This window comes from Oncorhynchus kisutch, linkage group LG12 (genome assembly GCF_002021735.2).
Source record: "Oncorhynchus kisutch isolate 150728-3 linkage group LG12, Okis_V2, whole genome shotgun sequence".
In the NCBI taxonomy this organism is placed as follows: Eukaryota; Metazoa; Chordata; class Actinopteri; order Salmoniformes; family Salmonidae; genus Oncorhynchus; species Oncorhynchus kisutch.
The window spans coordinates 3,936,214-3,956,720 of NC_034185.2; the positions used below are offsets into that span (position 1 = coordinate 3,936,214).

At 43.5% G+C, this 20,507-nt stretch overlaps 1 protein-coding gene across 1 annotated transcript in view; it reads right to left on the minus strand.

Moving 5' to 3' along the window:
- ccm2 (CCM2 scaffold protein) overlaps nucleotides 1-18,387 on the minus strand; it is a 41,739-nt gene extending 23,352 nt beyond the window's left edge. The window contains exon 1 of the mRNA XM_020475743.2: nucleotides 17,971-18,387. Within this exon, the coding sequence (XP_020331332.1) occupies nucleotides 17,971-18,000 (30 nt within the window). The 5' untranslated portion in view covers nucleotides 18,001-18,387. The remainder of the gene's footprint in view (nucleotides 1-17,970) is intronic.
- Between the last annotated feature and the right edge of the window lie 2,120 nt (nucleotides 18,388-20,507).

Here is a 20,507-nt window from a genome sequence, read left to right on the forward strand (position 1 = left end):
TGAACTCCTTCACACAAGTCGTTTTCTGTCAGCAACAATCTGACACATGATCCTCCACTCCACCTCAAGACTAGCTGGTCGTGCATTATTTAACATGCCTCTCATCTCACCAGTAAGCCTAGTAGACTAGAGGACAGGCGTATTAACACTGCATGAGACATGGGTAATGAAACACCACACTGTCCACAGCTACTACGGGTGACCCTGCCCTGACCAGGGGCCTCATTTATCGAAGGTGTGTGTGTACAAAAAAGAAGAAGACTAAACTGCTCGCCTTGACAGTATGGGTAGGCTACAGTAGTGTTGGGATTAGGAGTAGAGGTCGACAGACTATGATTTTTCAACGCCAATACGGATTATTGGAGGACCAAATAAAGCCGATACCGATTGAATCGGCTGATTTTTACACACACACACACACACACACACACACACACACACACACACACACACACACACACATGTAATAAATGACATTACAACTTAATATAATACATTCAATTGATTTAGTCTCAAATAAATAATGAAACATGTTCAATTTAGTTTAAATAATGCAAAAACAAAGTGTTGGAGAAGAAAGTAAAAGTGCAGTATGTGCTATGTTAAAAAGCCAACGTTTCAGTTCCTTGCTCAGAACATGACAACATATGAAAGCTGGTGGTTCCTTTTAACATGAGACTTCAATATTCCCGAGGTAAGAAGTTTTAGGTTGTAGTTGTTATAGGAATTATAGGACTATTTCCCTCTATACCATTTGTATTTCATTGACTATTGGATGTTCTTATAGGGACATTAATATTGCCAGTGTAACAGTATAGCTTCCGTCCCTCTCCTCGCCACTACCTGGGCTCGAACCAGGAACACATCGACAACTGTCACCTTGAAGCATCGTTACCCATCGCTCCACAAAAGCCGCGGCCCTTGCAGAGCAAGGGGAACAACTACTCCAAGTCTCAGAGCGAGGGGAACACCTACTCCAAGTCTCAGAGCGAGGGGAACAGCTACTCCAAGTCTCAGAGCGAGGGGAACAGCTACTCCAAGTCTCAGAGCGAGGGGAACAGCTACTCCAAGTCTCAGAGCGAGGGGAACAGCTACTCCAAGTCTCAGAGCGAGGGGAACAGCTACTCCAAGTCTCAGAGCGAGGGGAACAGCTACTCCAAGTCTCAGAGCGAGGGGAACAGCTACTCCAAGTCTCAGAGCGAGGGGAACAGCTACTCCAAGTCTCAGAGCGAGGGGAACAGCTACTCCAAGTCTCAGAGTGAGGGGAACAGCTACTCCAAGTCTCAGAGCGAGGGGAACAGCTACTCCAAGTCTCAGAGCGAGGGGAACAGCTACTCCAAGTCTCAGAGCGAGGGGAACAGCTACTCCAAGTCTCAGAGCGAGGGGAACAGCTACTCCAAGTCTCAGAGCGAGGGGAACAGCTACTCCAAGTCTCAGAGCGAGGGGAACAACTACTCCAAGTCTCAGAGCGAGGGGAACAACTACTCCAAGTCTCAGAGCAAGGGGAACAACTACTCCAAGTCTCAGAGCGAGGGGAACAACTACTCCAAGTCTCAGAGCGAGTGACGTTTTAAAAGGCTATTTACATAGCACTTTAACTTTCTTCTCCAACACTTTGTTTTTGCATTATTTAAACCGAATCGAACATGTTTCATTATTTATTTGAGGCTAAATTGATTTTATTGATGTATTATATTAAGTTAAAATAAAAGTGTTCATTCAGTATTGTTGTAATTGTCATTACTACAAATAAAAAAATTAAAACATTTGGGCCTCCATTAATCGGTATTGGCGTTGAAAAATCATAAATTGGTCGACCTCTAAAAAGCTTGGAAAATTCCAGAAAATTGTGTCATGGCTTTATAAGCATCTGATAGGCTAATTGACATCATTTGAATCAATTGGAGGTGTACCTGTGGATGTATTTCAAGGCCTACCTTCAAACTCAGTGCCTCTTTGCTTGACATCATGGGAAAATCAAAAGAAATCAACCAAGTCCCCAGACAAAAAAATTGTGGACCTCCACAAGTCTGGTTCATCCTTGGGAGCAATTTCCAAACACCTGAAGGTACCATGTTCATCTGTACAAACAAAACGCAAGTATAAACACCATGGGACCACGCAGCCGTCATACCGCTCAGGAAGGAGACGCATTCTGTCTCCTAGAGATGAACGTACTTTGGTGCGAAAAGTGCAGATCAATCCCAGAACAACAGCAAAGGACCTTGAAGATGCTGGAGGAAACAGGTACAAAAGTATCTATATCCACAGTAAAAACGAGTCATATATCGACATAACCTGAAAGGCTGCTCAGCAAGGAAGAAGCTACTGCTCCAAAACTGCCATAAAAAAGCCAAACAACAGTTTGCAACTGCACATGGGGACAAAGATTGTACCTTTTGGAGAAATGTCCTCTGGTCTGATGAAACAAAAATAGAACTGTTTGGCCAAAATGACCATCGTTATGTTTGGAGGAAAAAGGGGGAGGCTTGTAAGCCGAAGAACACCATCCCAACCGTGAAGCACGGGGGTGGCAGCATCATGTTGTGGGGGTGCTTTGATGCAGGAGGGAACTGGTGCACATCACAAAATAGATGGCATCATGAGGATATACAGTGCCTTGCGAAAGTATTCGGCCCCCTTGAACTTTGCGACCTTTTGCCACATTTCAGGCTTCAAACATAAAGATATAAAACTATTTTTTCGTGAAGAATCAACAACAAGTGGGACACAATCATGAAGTGGAACGACATTTATTGGATATTTCAAACTTTTTTAACAAATCAAAAACTGAAAAATTGGGCGCGCAAAATTATTCAGCCCCCTTAAGTTAATACTTTGTAGCGCCACCTTTTGCTGCGATTACAGCTGTAAGTCGCTTGGGGTATGTCTATCAGTTTTGCTGATAGAGAGACTGAATTTTTTCCCCATTCCTCCTTGCAAAACAGCTCGAGCTCAGTGAGGTTGGATGGAGAGCATTTGTGAACAGCAGTTTTCAGTTCTTTCCACAGATTCTCGATTGGATTCAGGTCTGGACTTTGACTTGACCATTCTAACACCTGGATATGTTTATTTTGAACCATTCCATTGTAGATTTTGCTTTATGTTTTGGATCATTGTCTTGTTGGAAGACAAATCTCCGTCCCAGTCTCAGGTCTTTTGCAGACTCCATCAGGTTTTCTTCCAGAATGGTCCTGTATTTGGCTCCATCCATCTTCCCATAAATTTTAACCATCTTCCCTGTCCCTGCTGAAGAAAAGCAGGCCTAAACCATGATGCTGCCACCACCATGTTTGACAGTGGGGATGGTGTGTTCAGGGTGATGAGCTGTGTTGCTTTTACGCCAAACATAACGTTTTGCATTGTTGCCAAAAAGTTCAATTTTGGTTTCATCTGACCAGAGCACCTTCTTCCACATGTTTGGTGTGTCTCCCAGGTGGCTTGTGGCAAACTTTAAACAACACTTTTATGGATATCTTTAAGAAATGGCTTTCTTCTTGCCACTCTTCCATAAAGGCCAGATTTGTGCAATATACGACTGATTGTTGTCCTATGGACAGAGTCTCCCACCTCAGCTGTAGATCTCTGCAGTTCATCCAGAGTGATCATGGGCTTGGTCATGGGCTCTTGGCTGCATCTCTGATCAGTCTTCTCCTTGTATGAGCTGAAAGTTTAGATGGACGGCCAGGTCTTGGTAGATTTGCAGTGGTCTGATACTCCTTCCATTTCAATATTATCGCTTGCACAGTGCTCCTTGGGATGTTTAAAGCTTGGGAAATCTTTTTGTATCCAAATCCGGCTTTAAACTTCTTCACAACAGTATCTCGGACCTGCCTGGTGTGTTCCTTGTTCTTCATGATGCTCTCTGCGCTTTTAACGGACCTCTGAGACTATCACAGTGCAGGTGCATTTATACGGAGACTTGATTACACACAGGTGGATTGTATTTATCATCATTAGTCATTTAGGTCAACATTGGATCATTCAGAGATCCTCACTGAACTTCTGGAGAGAGTTTGCTGCACTGAAAGTAAAGGGGCTGAATAATTTTGCACGCCCAATTTTTCAGTTTTTGATTTGTTAAAAAAAGTTTTAAATATCCAATAAATGTCGTTCCACTTCATGATTGTGTCCCACTTGTTGTTGATTCTTCACAAAAAAATACAGTTTTATATCTTTATGTTTGAAGCCTGAAATGTGGCAAAAGTTTGCAAAGTTCAAGGGGGCCGAAAGGCACTGTATGATGTAGGATATATGATGTGGACATATTGAAGCAACATTTCAAGACATCAGTCAGGAAGTTAAAGCTTGGTCGCAAATGGGTCTTTCAAATGGACAAGCATACTTCCAAAGTTGTGGCAAAATGACCTAAGGACAACAAAGTCAAGGTATAGGAGTGGCCATCCCAAAGCCCTGACCTCAATCCTATAAAAAATGTGTGTGTGTGAACAAGGAGGCCAACAAACCTGACTCAGTTACACCAGCTCTGTCAGGAGGAATGGACCAAAATTCACCCAACTTACTATGGGTATCTTGTGGTAGGCTACCCGATACATTTGACCCAAGTTAAACGATTGAAAGGCAATGCTACCAAATCCTAATTGAGTGTATGTAAACTTCTGACCCACTGGGAATGTGATGAAATAAATAAAAGCTGAAATAAATCACTACTATTATTCTGACATTTCACATTCTTAAAATAAAGTGGTGATCCTACCTGACCTAAAACAGGGAATGTTTACTAGGATTTAATGTCAGGAATTGTGAAAAACTGAGTTTAAATGTATTTGGCTAAGGTGCATGTAAACTTCAGACTTCAACTGTACGTCAATGTATGTGTGCAGCAATAAGCTGAGGTTACCTTATTACCCCCCCTCTGCTGGCCCGTAATACACACACCCCATGCTACTGGCCTGGGCCGTAACACACACTACTACTGGCCCGTATAAACACTCTGCTACTGGCCTGTATAAACACCCTGCTACTGGCCCGTATAAACACCCTGCTACTGGCCCGTATAAACACCCTGCTACTGGCCTGTATAGACACCCTGCTACTGGCCCGGTCCGTATAAACACACTACTACTGGCCCGTATAAACACCCTGCTACTGGCCCGTATAAACACCCTGCTACTGGCCCGTATAAACACCCTGCTACTGGCCCGTATAAACACCCTGCTACTGGCCCGTATAAACACCCTACTACCGGCCCGTATAAACACCCTGCCACTGGCCCGTATAAACACCCTGCTACTGGCCCAGCCCGTATAAACACCCTACTACTGGCCCGTATAAACACCCTGCTACTGGCCCGTATAAACATCCTGCTACTGGCCCGTATAAACATCCTGCTACTGGCCCGTATAAACATCCTGCTACTGGCCCGTATAAACATCCTGCTACTGGCCCGTATAAACATCCTGCTACTGGCCCGTATAAACATCCTGCTACTGGCCCGTATAAACATCCTGCTACTGGCCTGTATAAACATCCTGCTACTGGCCCGTATAAACATCCTGCTACTGGCCCGTATAAACACCCTTCTACTGGCCCGTATAAACACCCTGCCACTGGCCCGTATAAACACCCTGCTACTGGCCCAGCCCGTATAAACACCCTACTACTGGCCCATATAAACACCCTGCTACTGGCCCATATAAACACCCTGCTCCTGGCCCGTATAAACACCCTGCCACTGGCCCATATAAACACCCTGCTCCTGGCCCGTATAAACACCCTGCCACTGGCCCATATAAACACCCTGCTACTGGCCCGTATAAACACCCTGCCACTGGCCCGGCCCATATAAACACCCTGCTACCGACCTGTGAAGGCTACACTGCTTGCTTCCCAAATGGCATCCTATTCCCTGTATAGTGCACTATTTTACACAAACAGTCCTATTCCCTATAAAGGGCACTACTTTTGACCAGAGCCCTATGGGAAGCCCTATGGGAAGCCCTATGTGTCCTGGTCAAAAGTAGTGCCCTTAAATAGGGAATAAACACTAACTGGCGTTAATTAACATGCGGCTAACGGTTTACCAGACAGGTAGTCTGAATATATACAACAGCACCATCTAGTGGACAGCATCAGACACTACTGTTTCTGTCTAGTGGATTACATAGCACTGTGTTTCTTCACAGGCACTTTCAACAACTCCCCCAAGCACAGTGGTTTGTGACCATGACAGGGTATACAGACTTTTGTTCCTGCGCAGCAAAGAAAAATATTATTTAAAAAATAATTTATTTAAAAATAAATTTAAAAAAAATATTATTAAAAAAATAATTTATTTAAAAATAAATTTAAAAAATAACTTTATTCAGCAAACCAACTGCTCATAACTAGGCCTAATCAAGATCTGCAGGCCATCTAGAAGTTTCTCCAGGATCGGTGAGGTCTGGTGATGACTACTGGGTTTAAAGCCTGGCATACACTAAATATATAGAGAACACTCTGGGTTCGGGATCAAAAGGACATGACAGGAAATATCCCTCGTGTGGACTCAGATGATGACCACCACCTAACAACGCCTTCCCAGACTTCAAAAAGTAGGGCTTAAACATTTCCCCCACCTTGCTAATCTCAATACACAAAGGACGAGAGAGTTATGGCTACAGCTATAGTTTGTCTAACGAGGAAACAAGACTGGATAAAAAGATGGTAGGCAAGTTCCCAGTTGGAGTTCTGGTCCCGGTTGGAGTGTTGTGTGGGCAGACGACAGAAAGCAGTGTAACTTCCTGTCTGGTTTATGTAAGCACTCCTCCCTCCTCCCTTCACCCTCCTCCCTCCAGCAGCCTGAACCATCAATGTCTGTGTGTCAACCAGAGAGGGGAACATCCATGTCTGTGTGTCAACCAGAGAGGGGAACATCCATGTCTGTGTGTCAACCAGAGAGGGGAACATCCATGTCTGTGTGTCAACCAGAGAGGGGAACATCCATGTCTGTGTGTCAACCAGAGAGGGAAACATCAATGTCTGTTTGTCAACCAGAGAGGGAAACATCCATGTCTGTGTGTCAACCAGAAAGGGGAACATCCATGCCTGTGTGTCAACCAGAAAGGGGAACATCCATGCCTGTGTGTCAACCAGAGAGGGAAACATCCATGTCTGTTTGTCAACCAGAGAGGGAAACATCCATGTCTGTGTGTCAACCAGAGAGGGGAACATCCATGCCTGTGTGTCAACCAGAGAGGGAAACATCCATGTCTGTTTGTCAACCAGAGAGGGAAACATCCATGTCTGTGTGTCAACCAGAGAGGGGAACATCCATGTCTGTGTGTCAACCAGAGAGGGAAACATCAATGTCTGTTTGTCAACCAGAAAGGGGAACATCCATGCCTGTGTGTCAACCAGAGAGGGAAACATCCATGTCTGTTTGTCAACCAGAGAGGGAAACATCCATGTCTGTGTGTCAACCAGAAAGGGGAACATCCATGCCTGTGTGTCAACCAGAAAGGGGAACATCCATGCCTGTGTGTCAACCAGAGAGGGAAACATCCATGTCTGTTTGTCAACCAGAGAGGGAAACATCCATGCCTGTGTGTCAACCAGAGAGGGAAACATCCATGTCTGTTTGTCAACCAGAGAGGGGAACATCCATGCCTGTGTGTCAACCAGAGGGAAACATCCATGTCTGTGTGTCAACCAGAGGGAAACATCCATGCCTGTGTGTCAACCAGAGGGAAACATCCATGTCTGTGTGTCAACCAGAGGGAAACATCCATGCCTGTGTGTCAACCAGAGAGGGGAACATCCATGCCTGTGTGTCAACCAGAGAGGGAAACATCCATGTCTGTGTGTCAACCAGAGGGAAACATCCATGTCTGTGTGTCAACCAGAGGGAAACATCCATGTCTGTGTGTCAACCAGAGAGGGGAACATCCATGCCTGTGTGTCAACCAGAGAGGGGAACATCCATGTCTGTGTGTCAACCAGAGAGGGGAACATCCATGTCTGTGTGTCAACCAGAGGGAAACATCCATGTCTGTGTGTCAACCAGAGAGGGGAACATCCATGTCTGTGTGTCAACCAGAGGGAAACATCCATGTCTGTGTGTCAACCAGAGGGGAACATCCATGCCTGTGTGTCAACCAAAGGGGAACATCCATGTCTGTGTGTCAACCAGAAAGGGGAACATCCATGCCTGTGTGTCAACCAGAGAGGGAAACATCCATGTCTGTGTGTCAACCAGAGGGAAACATCCATGTCTGTGTGTCAACCAGAGAGGGGAACATCCATGCCTGTGTGTCAACCAGAGAGGGAAACATCCATGTCTGTTTGTCAACCAGAGAGGGAAACATCCATGCCTGTGTGTCAACCAGAGAGGGAAACATCCATGTCTGTGTGTCAACCAGAGAGGGGAACATCCATGCCTGTGTGTCAACCAGAGAGGGAAACATCCATGCCTGTGTGTCAACCAGAGGGAAACATCCATGTCTGTGTGTCAACCAGAGGGAAACATCCATGTCTGTGTGTCAACCAGAGGGAAACATCCATGTCTGTGTGTCAACCAGAGAGGGAAACATCCATGTCTGTGTGTCAACCAGAGAGGGAAACATCCATGTCTGTGTGTCAACCAGAGGGAAACATCCATGTCTGTGTGTCAACCAGAGGGAAACATCCATGTCTGTGTGTCAACCAGAGGGAAACATCCATGCCTGTGTGTCAACCAGAGAGGGGAACATCCATGCCTGTGTGTCAACCAGAGAGGGAAACATCCATGTCTGTGTGTCAACCAGAGGGAAACATCCATGTCTGTGTGTCAACCAGAGGGAAACATCCATGTCTGTGTGTCAACCAGAGAGGGGAACATCCATGCCTGTGTGTCAACCAGAGAGGGGAACATCCATGTCTGTGTGTCAACCAGAGAGGGGAACATCCATGTCTGTGTGTCAACCAGAGGGAAACATCCATGTCTGTGTGTCAACCAGAGAGGGGAACATCCATGTCTGTGTGTCAACCAGAGGGAAACATCCATGTCTGTGTGTCAACCAGAGGGGAACATCCATGCCTGTGTGTCAACCAGAGGGAAACATCCATGTCTGTGTGTCAACCAGAAAGGGGAACATCCATGCCTGTGTGTCAACCAGAGAGGGAAACATCCATGTCTGTGTGTCAACCAGAGGGAAACATCCATGTCTGTGTGTCAACCAGAGAGGGGAACATCCATGCCTGTGTGTCAACCAGAGAGGGAAACATCCATGTCTGTTTGTCAACCAGAGAGGGAAACATCCATGCCTGTGTGTCAACCAGAGAGGGAAACATCCATGTCTGTGTGTCAACCAGAGAGGGGAACATCCATGCCTGTGTGTCAACCAGAGAGGGAAACATCCATGCCTGTGTGTCAACCAGAGGGAAACATCCATGTCTGTGTGTCAACCAGAGGGAAACATCCATGTCTGTGTGTCAACCAGAGGGAAACATCCATGTCTGTGTGTCAACCAGAGAGGGAAACATCCATGTCTGTGTGTCAACCAGAGAGGGAAACATCCATGTCTGTGTGTCAACCAGAGGGAAACATCCATGTCTGTGTGTCAACCAGAGGGAAACATCCATGTCTGTGTGTCAACCAGAGGGAAACATCCATGTCTGTTTGTCAACCAGAGAGGGAAACATCCATGTCTGTGTGTCAACCAGAGGGAAACATCCATGTCTGTTTGTCAACCAGAGAGGGAAACATCAATGTCTGTTTGTCAACCAGAGAGGGAAACATCCATGCCTGTGTGTCAACCAGAGAGGGAAACATCCATGTCTGTGTGTCAACCAGAGAGGGGAACATCCATGCCTGTGTGTCAACCAGAGAGGGAAACATCCATGCCTGTGTGTCAACCAGAGGGAAACATCCATGTCTGTGTGTCAACCAGAGGGAAACATCCATGTCTGTGTGTCAACCAGAGGGAAACATCCATGTCTGTGTGTCAACCAGAGAGGGAAACATCCATGTCTGTGTGTCAACCAGAGGGAAACATCCATGCCTGTGTGTCAACCAGAGGGAAACATCCATGTCTGTGTGTCAACCAGAGGGGAACATCCATGTCTGTGTGTCAACCAGAGAGGGAAACATCCATGTCTGTGTGTCAACCAGAGAGGGAAACATCCATGTCTGTTTGTCAACCAGAGGGAAACATCCATGCCTGTGTGTCAACCAGAGAGGGAAACATCCATGTCTGTGTGTCAACCAGAGAGGGAAACATCCATGTCTGTGTGTCAACCAGAGGGAAACATCCATGTCTGTGTGTCAACCAGAGAGGGAAACATCCATGTCTGTGTGTCAACCAGAGGGAAACATCCATGTCTGTGTGTCAACCAGAGGGAAACATCCATGTCTGTGTGTCAACCAGAGGGAAACATCCATGTCTGTGTGTCAACCAGAGGGAAACATCCATGTCTGTGTGTCAACCAGAGGGAAACATCCATGTCTGTGTGTCAACCAGAGGGAAACATCCATGCCTGTGTGTCAACCAGAGGGAAACATCCATGTCTGTGTGTCAACCAGAGGGAAACATCCATGTCTGTTTGTCAACCAGAGAGGGAAACATCCATGTCTGTGTGTCAACCAGAGGGAAACATCCATGTCTGTTTGTCAACCAGAGAGGGAAACATCAATGTCTGTTTGTCAACCAGAGAGGGAAACATCCATGCCTGTGTGTCAACCAGAGAGGGAAACATCCATGCCTGTGTGTCAACCAGAGGGGGAAACATCCATGTCTGTGTGTCAACCAGAGAGGGAAACATCCATGTCTGTGTGTCAACCAGAGAGGGAAACATCCATGTCTGTGTGTCAACCAGAGAGGGGAACATCCATGCCTGTGTGTCAACCAGAGAGGGAAACATCCATGCCTGTGTGTCAACCAGAGGGAAACATCCATGTCTGTGTGTCAACCAGAGGGAAACATCCATGTCTGTGTGTCAACCAGAGGGAAACATCCATGTCTGTGTGTCAACCAGAGAGGGAAACATCCATGTCTGTGTGTCAACCAGAGGGAAACATCCATGCCTGTGTGTCAACCAGAGGGAAACATCCATGTCTGTGTGTCAACCAGAGGGGAACATCCATGTCTGTGTGTCAACCAGAGAGGGAAACATCCATGTCTGTGTGTCAACCAGAGAGGGAAACATCCATGTCTGTTTGTCAACCAGAGGGAAACATCCATGCCTGTGTGTCAACCAGAGAGGGAAACATCCATGTCTGTGTGTCAACCAGAGAGGGAAACATCCATGTCTGTGTGTCAACCAGAGGGAAACATCCATGTCTGTGTGTCAACCAGAGAGGGAAACATCCATGTCTGTGTGTCAACCAGAGGGAAACATCCATGTCTGTGTGTCAACCAGAGGGGAACATCCATGTCTGTGTGTCAACCAGAGGGAAACATCCATGCCTGTGTGTCAACCAGAGGGAAACATCCATGTCTGTGTGTCAACCAGAGGGGAACATCCATGTCTGTGTGTCAACCAGAGAGGGAAACATCCATGTCTGTGTGTCAACCAGAGAGGGAAACATCCATGTCTGTTTGTCAACCAGAGGGAAACATCCATGCCTGTGTGTCAACCAGAGAGGGAAACATCCATGTCTGTGTGTCAACCAGAGAGGGAAACATCCATGTCTGTGTGTCAACCAGAGGGAAACATCCATGTCTGTGTGTCAACCAGAGAGGGAAACATCCATGTCTGTGTGTCAACCAGAGGGAAACATCCATGTCTGTGTGTCAACCAGAGGGGAACATCCATGTCTGTGTGTCAACCAGAGGGAAACATCCATGTCTGTGTGTCAACCAGAGGGAAACATCCATGTCTGTGTGTCAACCAGAGGGAAACATCCATGTCTGTGTGTCAACCAGAGGGAAACATCCATGTCTGTGTGTCAACCAGAGAGGGGAACATCCATGCCTGTGTGTCAACCAGAGGGAAACATCCATGCCTGTGTGTCAACCAGAGGGAAACATCCATGCCTGTGTGTCAACCAGAGGGAAACATCCATGCCTGTGTGTCAACCAGAGAGGGAAACATCCATGTCTGTGTGTCAACCAGAGAGGGGAACATCCATGTCTGTGTGTCAACCAGAGAGGGAAACATCCATGCCTGTGTGTCAACCAGAGGGAAACATCCATGCCTGTGTGTCAACCAGAGGGAAACATCCATGTCTGTGTGTCAACCAGAGGGAAACATCCATGTCTGTGTGTCAACCAGAGGGAAACATCCATGTCTGTGTGTCAACCAGAGGGAAACATGTGCACCACTCCTTCAAGTGAAAGGAAAACACTTTCTTGTTCCACGTGATGATCATCCACCTGACCAAATATAGATAATAAGACTCCTTGCCTCTCCTCTCGACAGAGAGAGAACGATTCAGAGAGAGAACGATTCAGAGAGAGAACGATTCAGAGAGAGAACGATTCAGAGAGAGAACGATTCAGAGAGAGAACGATTCAGAGAGAGAACGATTCAGAAGAAGAAACTCTGCCTGCCAAGTGTCTACTGTGAATGACACTGCAAACCACAGATGGAATGATTCACTGATTCGCATCAGTCCCGATTCATCAGTCCCGATTCATCAGCCCCGATTCATCAGCCCCGATTCATCAGTCCCGATTCATCAGCCCCGATTCATCAGTCCCGATTCATCAGTCCCGATTCATCAGCCCCGATTCATCAGCCCCGATTCAAATGTTTAAGAAATGAGGAGTTCATTGGTCCACAGACCCCAAACCGATCCCAACGTAGCATCCATCGGTCAGAAAATCGATAAAAAAAAAATATATATTACGGATTGCCAATTCACTATTTTTGTTGTTGCTCATTTTGCATTCTTTCTATCTACTGAAAATACCCCCCCCCCCCAAAAAAAAAATGTTTTGATGACAATTGATGCGTTCTCTCATTCAGAGTTGAACTGCACGGAACAGTGTTGACAGCCTAGTGGATAGAGTGGAGGGGCGGCAGGGTAGCCTAGTGGTTAGAGCATTGGACTAGTAACCAAAAGGTTGCAAGTTCATAGCCCCGAGCTGACAAGGTACAAAGCTGTCATTCTGCCCCTGAACAGACAGTTAACCCACTGTTCCTAGGCCGTCATTGAAAATAAGAATCTGTTCTTAACTGACTTGCCTGGTTAAATAAAGGTAAAATTAAAATGTCATCAGGCAGAACGTTTACAGTTGATATGTTTCTCTTCTTCAAAACGCAGCGTTTTCACATACAGTATGTTGTTGGTGTTGTGCCAGAAGAATTTGAAGAATTGGCAGAGTTGCCCTTTCAACACTACTTGTTTTTTTTACTATTTTGGAAGATGTACGGAGCGATTTTTCTCCTCTCTTCAGCCATGCAGTGTACCATGTAAAAGTGATTGCTGTTCTCGTTATACAGGGTCAAGGTGATTCATGTAATAGTTTATTATTAACTATTGTAAACTATTACATTAATCACCTTGACCCTGTATAACGAGAACAGCAATCACTTTTACGTGGTACACTGCATGGCTGAAGAGAGGAGAAAAATCGCTCCGTACATCTTCCAAAATAGTAAAAAAAACAATTTGATTTTGAGAGTGAAATCCAAAGTTGTGCTATATATATATATTCACCGGCTATGTCAAAGGTAATTTGTAAACAATAAATATTGATACATTAACTAGCTCAAACACTTCATCTGCCAAACTTACAAGTTAACTAGTGGGTGATGAGATTTCAGAACCAAAGTGTGTGTGGGGGGGGGGGGACAAAATACATTTATATTCCCCCCTTAATTTGATAGTGGGTGGTAGATCCCTAGTCTCCTGTATGGCTCAGATCAGGTGCCTACATAGGATCCACCATAGACACACACAGAAGTCCACTCAGAGAGGCCCAGCTCATGAGCCCCATCCGCAGCATATTTTAATGTAGAATGGAAAATGAATGTGATTATGCAAACAAACTGAATCATTTCAAACTAAAACGTATCGTTCCAGTTTCATATCGGAGCCCATGTAGATACGTATCGAATCATCTTGAAAGTGAAAGATGCACACCCCTACTGTCTATAAACACACCCCTACTGTCCATAAACACGCCCCTACTGTCCATAAACACGCCCCCACTGTCCATAAACACACCCCTACTGTCCATAAACACACCCCTACTGTCAATAAACACACCCCTACTGTCAACCCTTCTCCTCGACAGCTGACACTATAACCACACCCCTACTCTCCTTGACACCCCCTTCCTTTCAGATGAGAGAGAGAAAGAGAAGAACATCTGTGAGTGACCTGCTCAATGACAGATGACACCAAGAACCCTTTCCCCATTAAAGATCTGACTGCGATCACAGGAAACATACACCCAGAGTCAAAGTTTATATCTATATATTTTTTACAGTAGACTTGGGCAATATCCAGATTGGCATAACTTTATAATGACCGTGTGCCATACCAGGATATTCAGTAATATTAGTGTTTATTATTATTATTATTATTATTATATTTTTATTTATTTATTTAACCTTTATTTAACTAGGCAACTCAGTTAAGAACAAATTATTATTTACAATGACAGCCTACCCCGGCCAAACCCGGACGACGCTGGGCCTATTGTGCACTGCCCTATGGGAACTCCCTATCACGGCCAGTTGTTATACAGCCTGGATTCGAACCTGGGTGTCTGTAGTGACGCCTGAAGCGCTGAGATGCAGTGCCTCAGACCTCTGCGTCACATTCAGGATCTACCCTGTAGTACTGAAGTTGAGGCCACAACCAATTTAAATTCCTAACACATATCATACAAAACTCGAATTCATAAAACCTATATGAAATGGATGAGGAACATCCACAAACTAATAAATACCATACTAAATGTAACAACATACTAAATGTAACAACATACTAATGTAACAACATACTAAATGTAACAACATACTAAATGTAACAACATACTAAATGTAACAACATACTAAATGTAACAACATACTAAATGTAACAACATACTAAATGTAACATACTAAATGTAACAACATACTAAATGTAACAACATACTAAATGTAACAACATACTAAATGTAACAACATACTAAATGTAACAACACATAACAACACATAACAACATACTAAATGTAACATAACATAACAACATACTAAATGTAACAACATACTAAATGTAACAACATACTAAATGTAACAACATACTAAATGTAACAACACATAACAACACATAACAACATACTAAATGTAACATAACATAACAACATACTAAATGTAACAACATACTAAATGTAACAACATACTAAATGTAACAACATACTAAATGTAACAACATACTAAATGTAACAACATACTAATGTAACAACTCTAATGTAACATACTAAATGTAACACATACTAAATGTAACAACATACTAAATGTAACAACATACTAAATGTACACATACTAAATGTAACAACATACTAGCTAACACATACTAATGTAACAACATACTAAATGTAACAACACATAACAACACATAACAACATACTAAATGTAACATAACATAACAACATACTAAATGTAACAACATACTAAATGTAACAACATACTAAATGTAACAACATACTAAATGTAACATACTAAATGTAACATAACATAACAACATACTAAATGTAACAACATACTAAATGTAACAACATACTAAATGTAACAACATACTAAATGTAACAACATACTAAATGTAACAACATACTAAATGTAACATAACATAACAACATACTAAATGTAACATACTAAATGTAACAACATACTAAATGTAACAACATACTAAATGTAACAACACATAACAACACATAACAACATACTAAATGTAACAACATACTAAATGTAACAACATACTAAATGTAACACATACTAAATGTAACATAACATACTAAATGTAACATAACATACTAAATGTAACAACATACTAAATGTAACAACATACTAAATGTAACAACACATAACAACACATAACAACATACTAAATGTAACAACATACTAAATGTAACAACATACTAAATGTAACAACATACTAAATGTAACAACATACTAAATGTAACAACATACTAAATGTAACAACATACCTAAATGTAACAACATACTAAATGTAACAACATACTAAATGTAACAACATACTAAATGTAACAACATACTAAATGTAACAACATACTAAATGTAACATAACATAACATACTAAATATAACAACATACTAAATGTAACAACACATAACAACACATAACAACATACTAAATGTAACAACATACTAAATGTAACAACATACTAAATGTAACAACATACTAAATGTAACAACATACTACACATGTAACAAACATACTAAATGGGTAACAACATACTAAATGTAACAAACATACTAAATGTAAACAAACATACTAAATGTAACAACACATAACAAACACCATTAACATACTATACAACATACTAAATGTAACAACATACTAAACTGTAACAACCATACTATAATGGTAACAACATACTAAAGTCACTAACACATTAACTAAATGAACAACATACTAAATGTAACACACATACTAAATGTAACAAACATACTAAATGTAAACAAACATACCTAAATGCTAAACATACTAAATGTAAACAACATACTAAATGTAACAACATACTAAATGTAATCAAACATACTAAATGTACACAACATACTAAATGTAACAAAGACTAAATGTAACAACATACTAAAAATGTAACAACATACTAAATGTAAACATACTAAATGTTAACAACATACTAAATGTAACAACATACTAAATGTAACAACATTACTAAATTGACAACATACTAAATGTAAACATACTAAATGTAACAACATACTAAATGTAACAACATACTAAATGTAACAACATACTAAATGAACAACATACTAAATGTAACAACATACTAATGTAACAACATACTATGTACAACGATACTAAATGTAACAACATACTAAATGTAACAACATACTAATGTACCAACATACTAATTAACAACATTACTAAATGTAAAACATAACTAACAACCTACTAAATCGTAACAACATCTAAATGTAACAAACATACTAAATAACAACATACTAAATTGTAAAACATACTTAAAGATAACAACTACTAATGTAACAACATACTAAATTATAACAACATACTAAATGTAACAACAATACTAAATATAACAATCATACTTAAATGTAACAACATACTAAATGTAACAACATACTAAATGTAACAAACATACTAAATATAACAACATACTAAATGTAACAAACATACTTAAATGTAACAAACATACTAAATGTAAACAACATACCTAAATGTAACAACATACTAAATGTTAACACACATACTAATTAACAACATACTAAATGTAAACAACTTACTTAATTAACAACAACTAATGTAACAACATTACTAAATGTAACAACATACTAAATATAAACACTACTAAATTAGAACACTACTAATGAACAACATACTAAATGTAACCAACATACTAAATGTAACAACATAAGGCTAAAAACATACTAAATTGTAACAAATACTAAATGTATACATACTAAATGTAACACCACACTAAATGGAGGAAGACACATGTATATTTACATCTACCCCGAGTCCAGGCTCTAGCTTGTCGCGATTGAGCATGGAATGATGTTTTCAAAATGCAAGGTTTACCAACATCCTTGAGATTTTCTTACTTTGTGGACCAGATGTTGAGATCTAGATTAGTGAAACTTGAAAAACATAAATGTTACCACCCTTGGACGGATATAAACTGCGCAAAGGACCGTTTATTTACTATTTTGTAGAAATCACACAAGGCGCATTTAGAGAAATATCGGCCAGAATTGTAGCAACATAACGTGATGTTTTTTAGTCAGTTACGAAAGTATAATGATGACAATCACGAAACGAGAGAAAAAACGACGCCTGAAACCAAGCCTGTTTCTACCACACTTAACTACCTAAATAAAGTTAGTCGCGTACCTTTTTCACTTTCTTCACATCCTCTTCCATTTCTATGTGTTGATCCTCTTCATGCTCACTTCAACAGATGATTTCTTCCAACAACTCTCTTAGAGACACACTGATAATCTTTGACATTTCCACCCAAAGTAAAAAATAAAAACAAATAGCATAGCTAGTGGGCCTTCTGTGATCATAAAATGTGTGGAATAATAACAGTTTGTAACTTCGATAACATTCAATTCTCACGTTGTCAAAAAAAAACAACAACACTTATTTCCTTATGTCAGATAGCAGTGACTTGGTATTATTACTAAGACAACTACATGGAAAAGATAAGGGGTATACAAAACAGACAAAACAGCATGAACTTTTCTACCGTGTCGCCATTTTGAGTGTTCTTCTTCGGTGTCATAGTGTTCAGCACATTTTGTTTGTGCATGCTGCCACCTACTGTGCGGAAGTGATCAGTCACCTTACATTTTGTGATACAAAAATTAAAACCAAGAGGGAAAATAGAAAAATACTACTGACAAGGCCCACGGACTGGGAGGACGGGATTAATTCATTTTATCATATTTATCCAATGCTAAATCACTGTGTCTTGTTTGCAACGAAACTGTCCCTGTTTGCAAATAATTAAATCTAAGATATTTTAAGGAATCTGAGTATGGTCCTTTCAAAAGTTAGACCAACCTTTCCACCCCAGACAGAGTAGGTCTACCTTTCCACCCCAGACAGAGTAGACCTACCTTTCCACCCCAGACAGAGTAGTCCTCATGATGCAGCTTTAACCACTGGTTATTCTTCTTCTGTGGTTTAACCGCTGGTTACTCTTCTTCTGTGGTTTAACCGCTGATTACTCTTCTTCTGTGGTTTAACCGCTGATTACTCTTCTTCTGTGGTTTAACCGCTGGTTACTCTTCTTCTGTGGTTTAACCGCTGGTTACTTTTCTTCTGTGGTTTAACGCAACGAGAGAAGGTCTTTCCCTAAAAGCTGTCTGAGTTTAAACATCTTAGATCACTTCCCATGCAAAGTCAACCTCTGAATGTGAATGTAACAAAACAGTGATATAGACAAAACATCGGAGTCTTTCCTGGGTATTTCACAGGTTATTTCTACCATAAAACACTGTGGACCAAATCACACTGAGTGTCCAAAAAATTGTGAACACCTTCCTAATATTGAGCTGCACCCCTATTTTTCTTGCTCTCAGAACAGCCTCAATTCATTGGGACATGAACTCTACAATGTGTTGAAAGCACAGGGATGCTGGTCCAAGACTTCTCACAGTTGTTTCAAGTTGGCTGTGTTTGTCACGACTTCCACCGAAGGTGGCTCCTCTCCCTGTTCTGGGCGGTGCTCGGCGGTCGTCTTCGCCTGGTCCACTAGCTCCCACCGAAGGTGGCTCCTCTTCCTGTTCTGGCGGTACTCGGCGGTCGTCGTCGCCTGGTCTACTAGCTCCCACCGAAGGTGGCTCCTCTTCCTGTTCGGGCGGTGCTCGGCGGTCGTCTTCGCCTGGTCTACTAGCTCCTACCGAAGGTGGCTCCTCTCCCTGTTCGGGCGGTGCTCGGCGGTCGTCGTCGCCTGGTCCACTAGCTCCCACCGAAGGTGGCTCCTCTTCCTGTTCGGGCGGTGCTCGGCGGTCGTCTTCGCCTGGTCTACTAGCTCCTACCGACGGTGGCTCCCCTTCCTGTTCGGGTGGTGCTCGGTGGTCGTCGTCGCCTGGTCTACTAGCTCCCACCGAAGGTGGCTCCTCTCCCTGTTCGGGCGGTGCTCGGCGGTCGTCGTCGCCTGGTCTACTAGCTCCCAACGAAGGTGGCTCCTCTCCCCGTTCGGGCGGTGCTCGGCGGTCGTCGTCGCCTGGTCTACTATCTACCACCGAAGGTGGCTCCTCTCCCCGTTCGGGCGGTGCTCGGCGGTCGTCGTCGCCTGGTCTACTAGCTCCCACCGAAGGTGGCTCCTCTCCCCGTTCGGGCGGTGCTCGGCGGTCGTCGTCGCCTGGTCTACTAGCTCCCACCGAAGGTGGCTCCTCTCCCCGTTCGGGCGGTGCTCGGCGGTCGTCGTCGCCTGGTCTACTAGCTCCCACCGAAGGTGGCTCCTCTCCCCGTTCGGGCGGTGCTCGGCGGTCGTCGTCGCCTGGTCTACTAGCTCCCACCGAAGGTGGCTCCTCTCCCTGTTCGGGCGGTGCCCGGCGGTCGTCGTCGCCTGGTATACTAGCTCCCACCGAAGGTGGCTCCTCTCCCCGTTCGGGCGGTGCTCGGCGGTCGTCGTCGCCTGGTATACTAGCTCCCACCGAAGGTGGCTCCTCTCCCTGTTCGGGCGGTGCTCGGCGATCGTCGTCGCCTGGTTTACTAGCTCCCACCGAAGGTGGCTCCTCTCCCTGTTCGGGCGGTGCTCGGCGGTCGTCGTCGCCTGGTCTACTAGCTCCCAACGAAGGTGGCTCCTCTCCCTGTTCGGGCGGTGCTCGGCGGTCGTCGTCGCCTGGTCTACTAGCTCCCACCGAAGGTGGCTCCTCTTCCTGTTCTGGCGGTGCTCGGCGGTCGTCGTCGCCTGG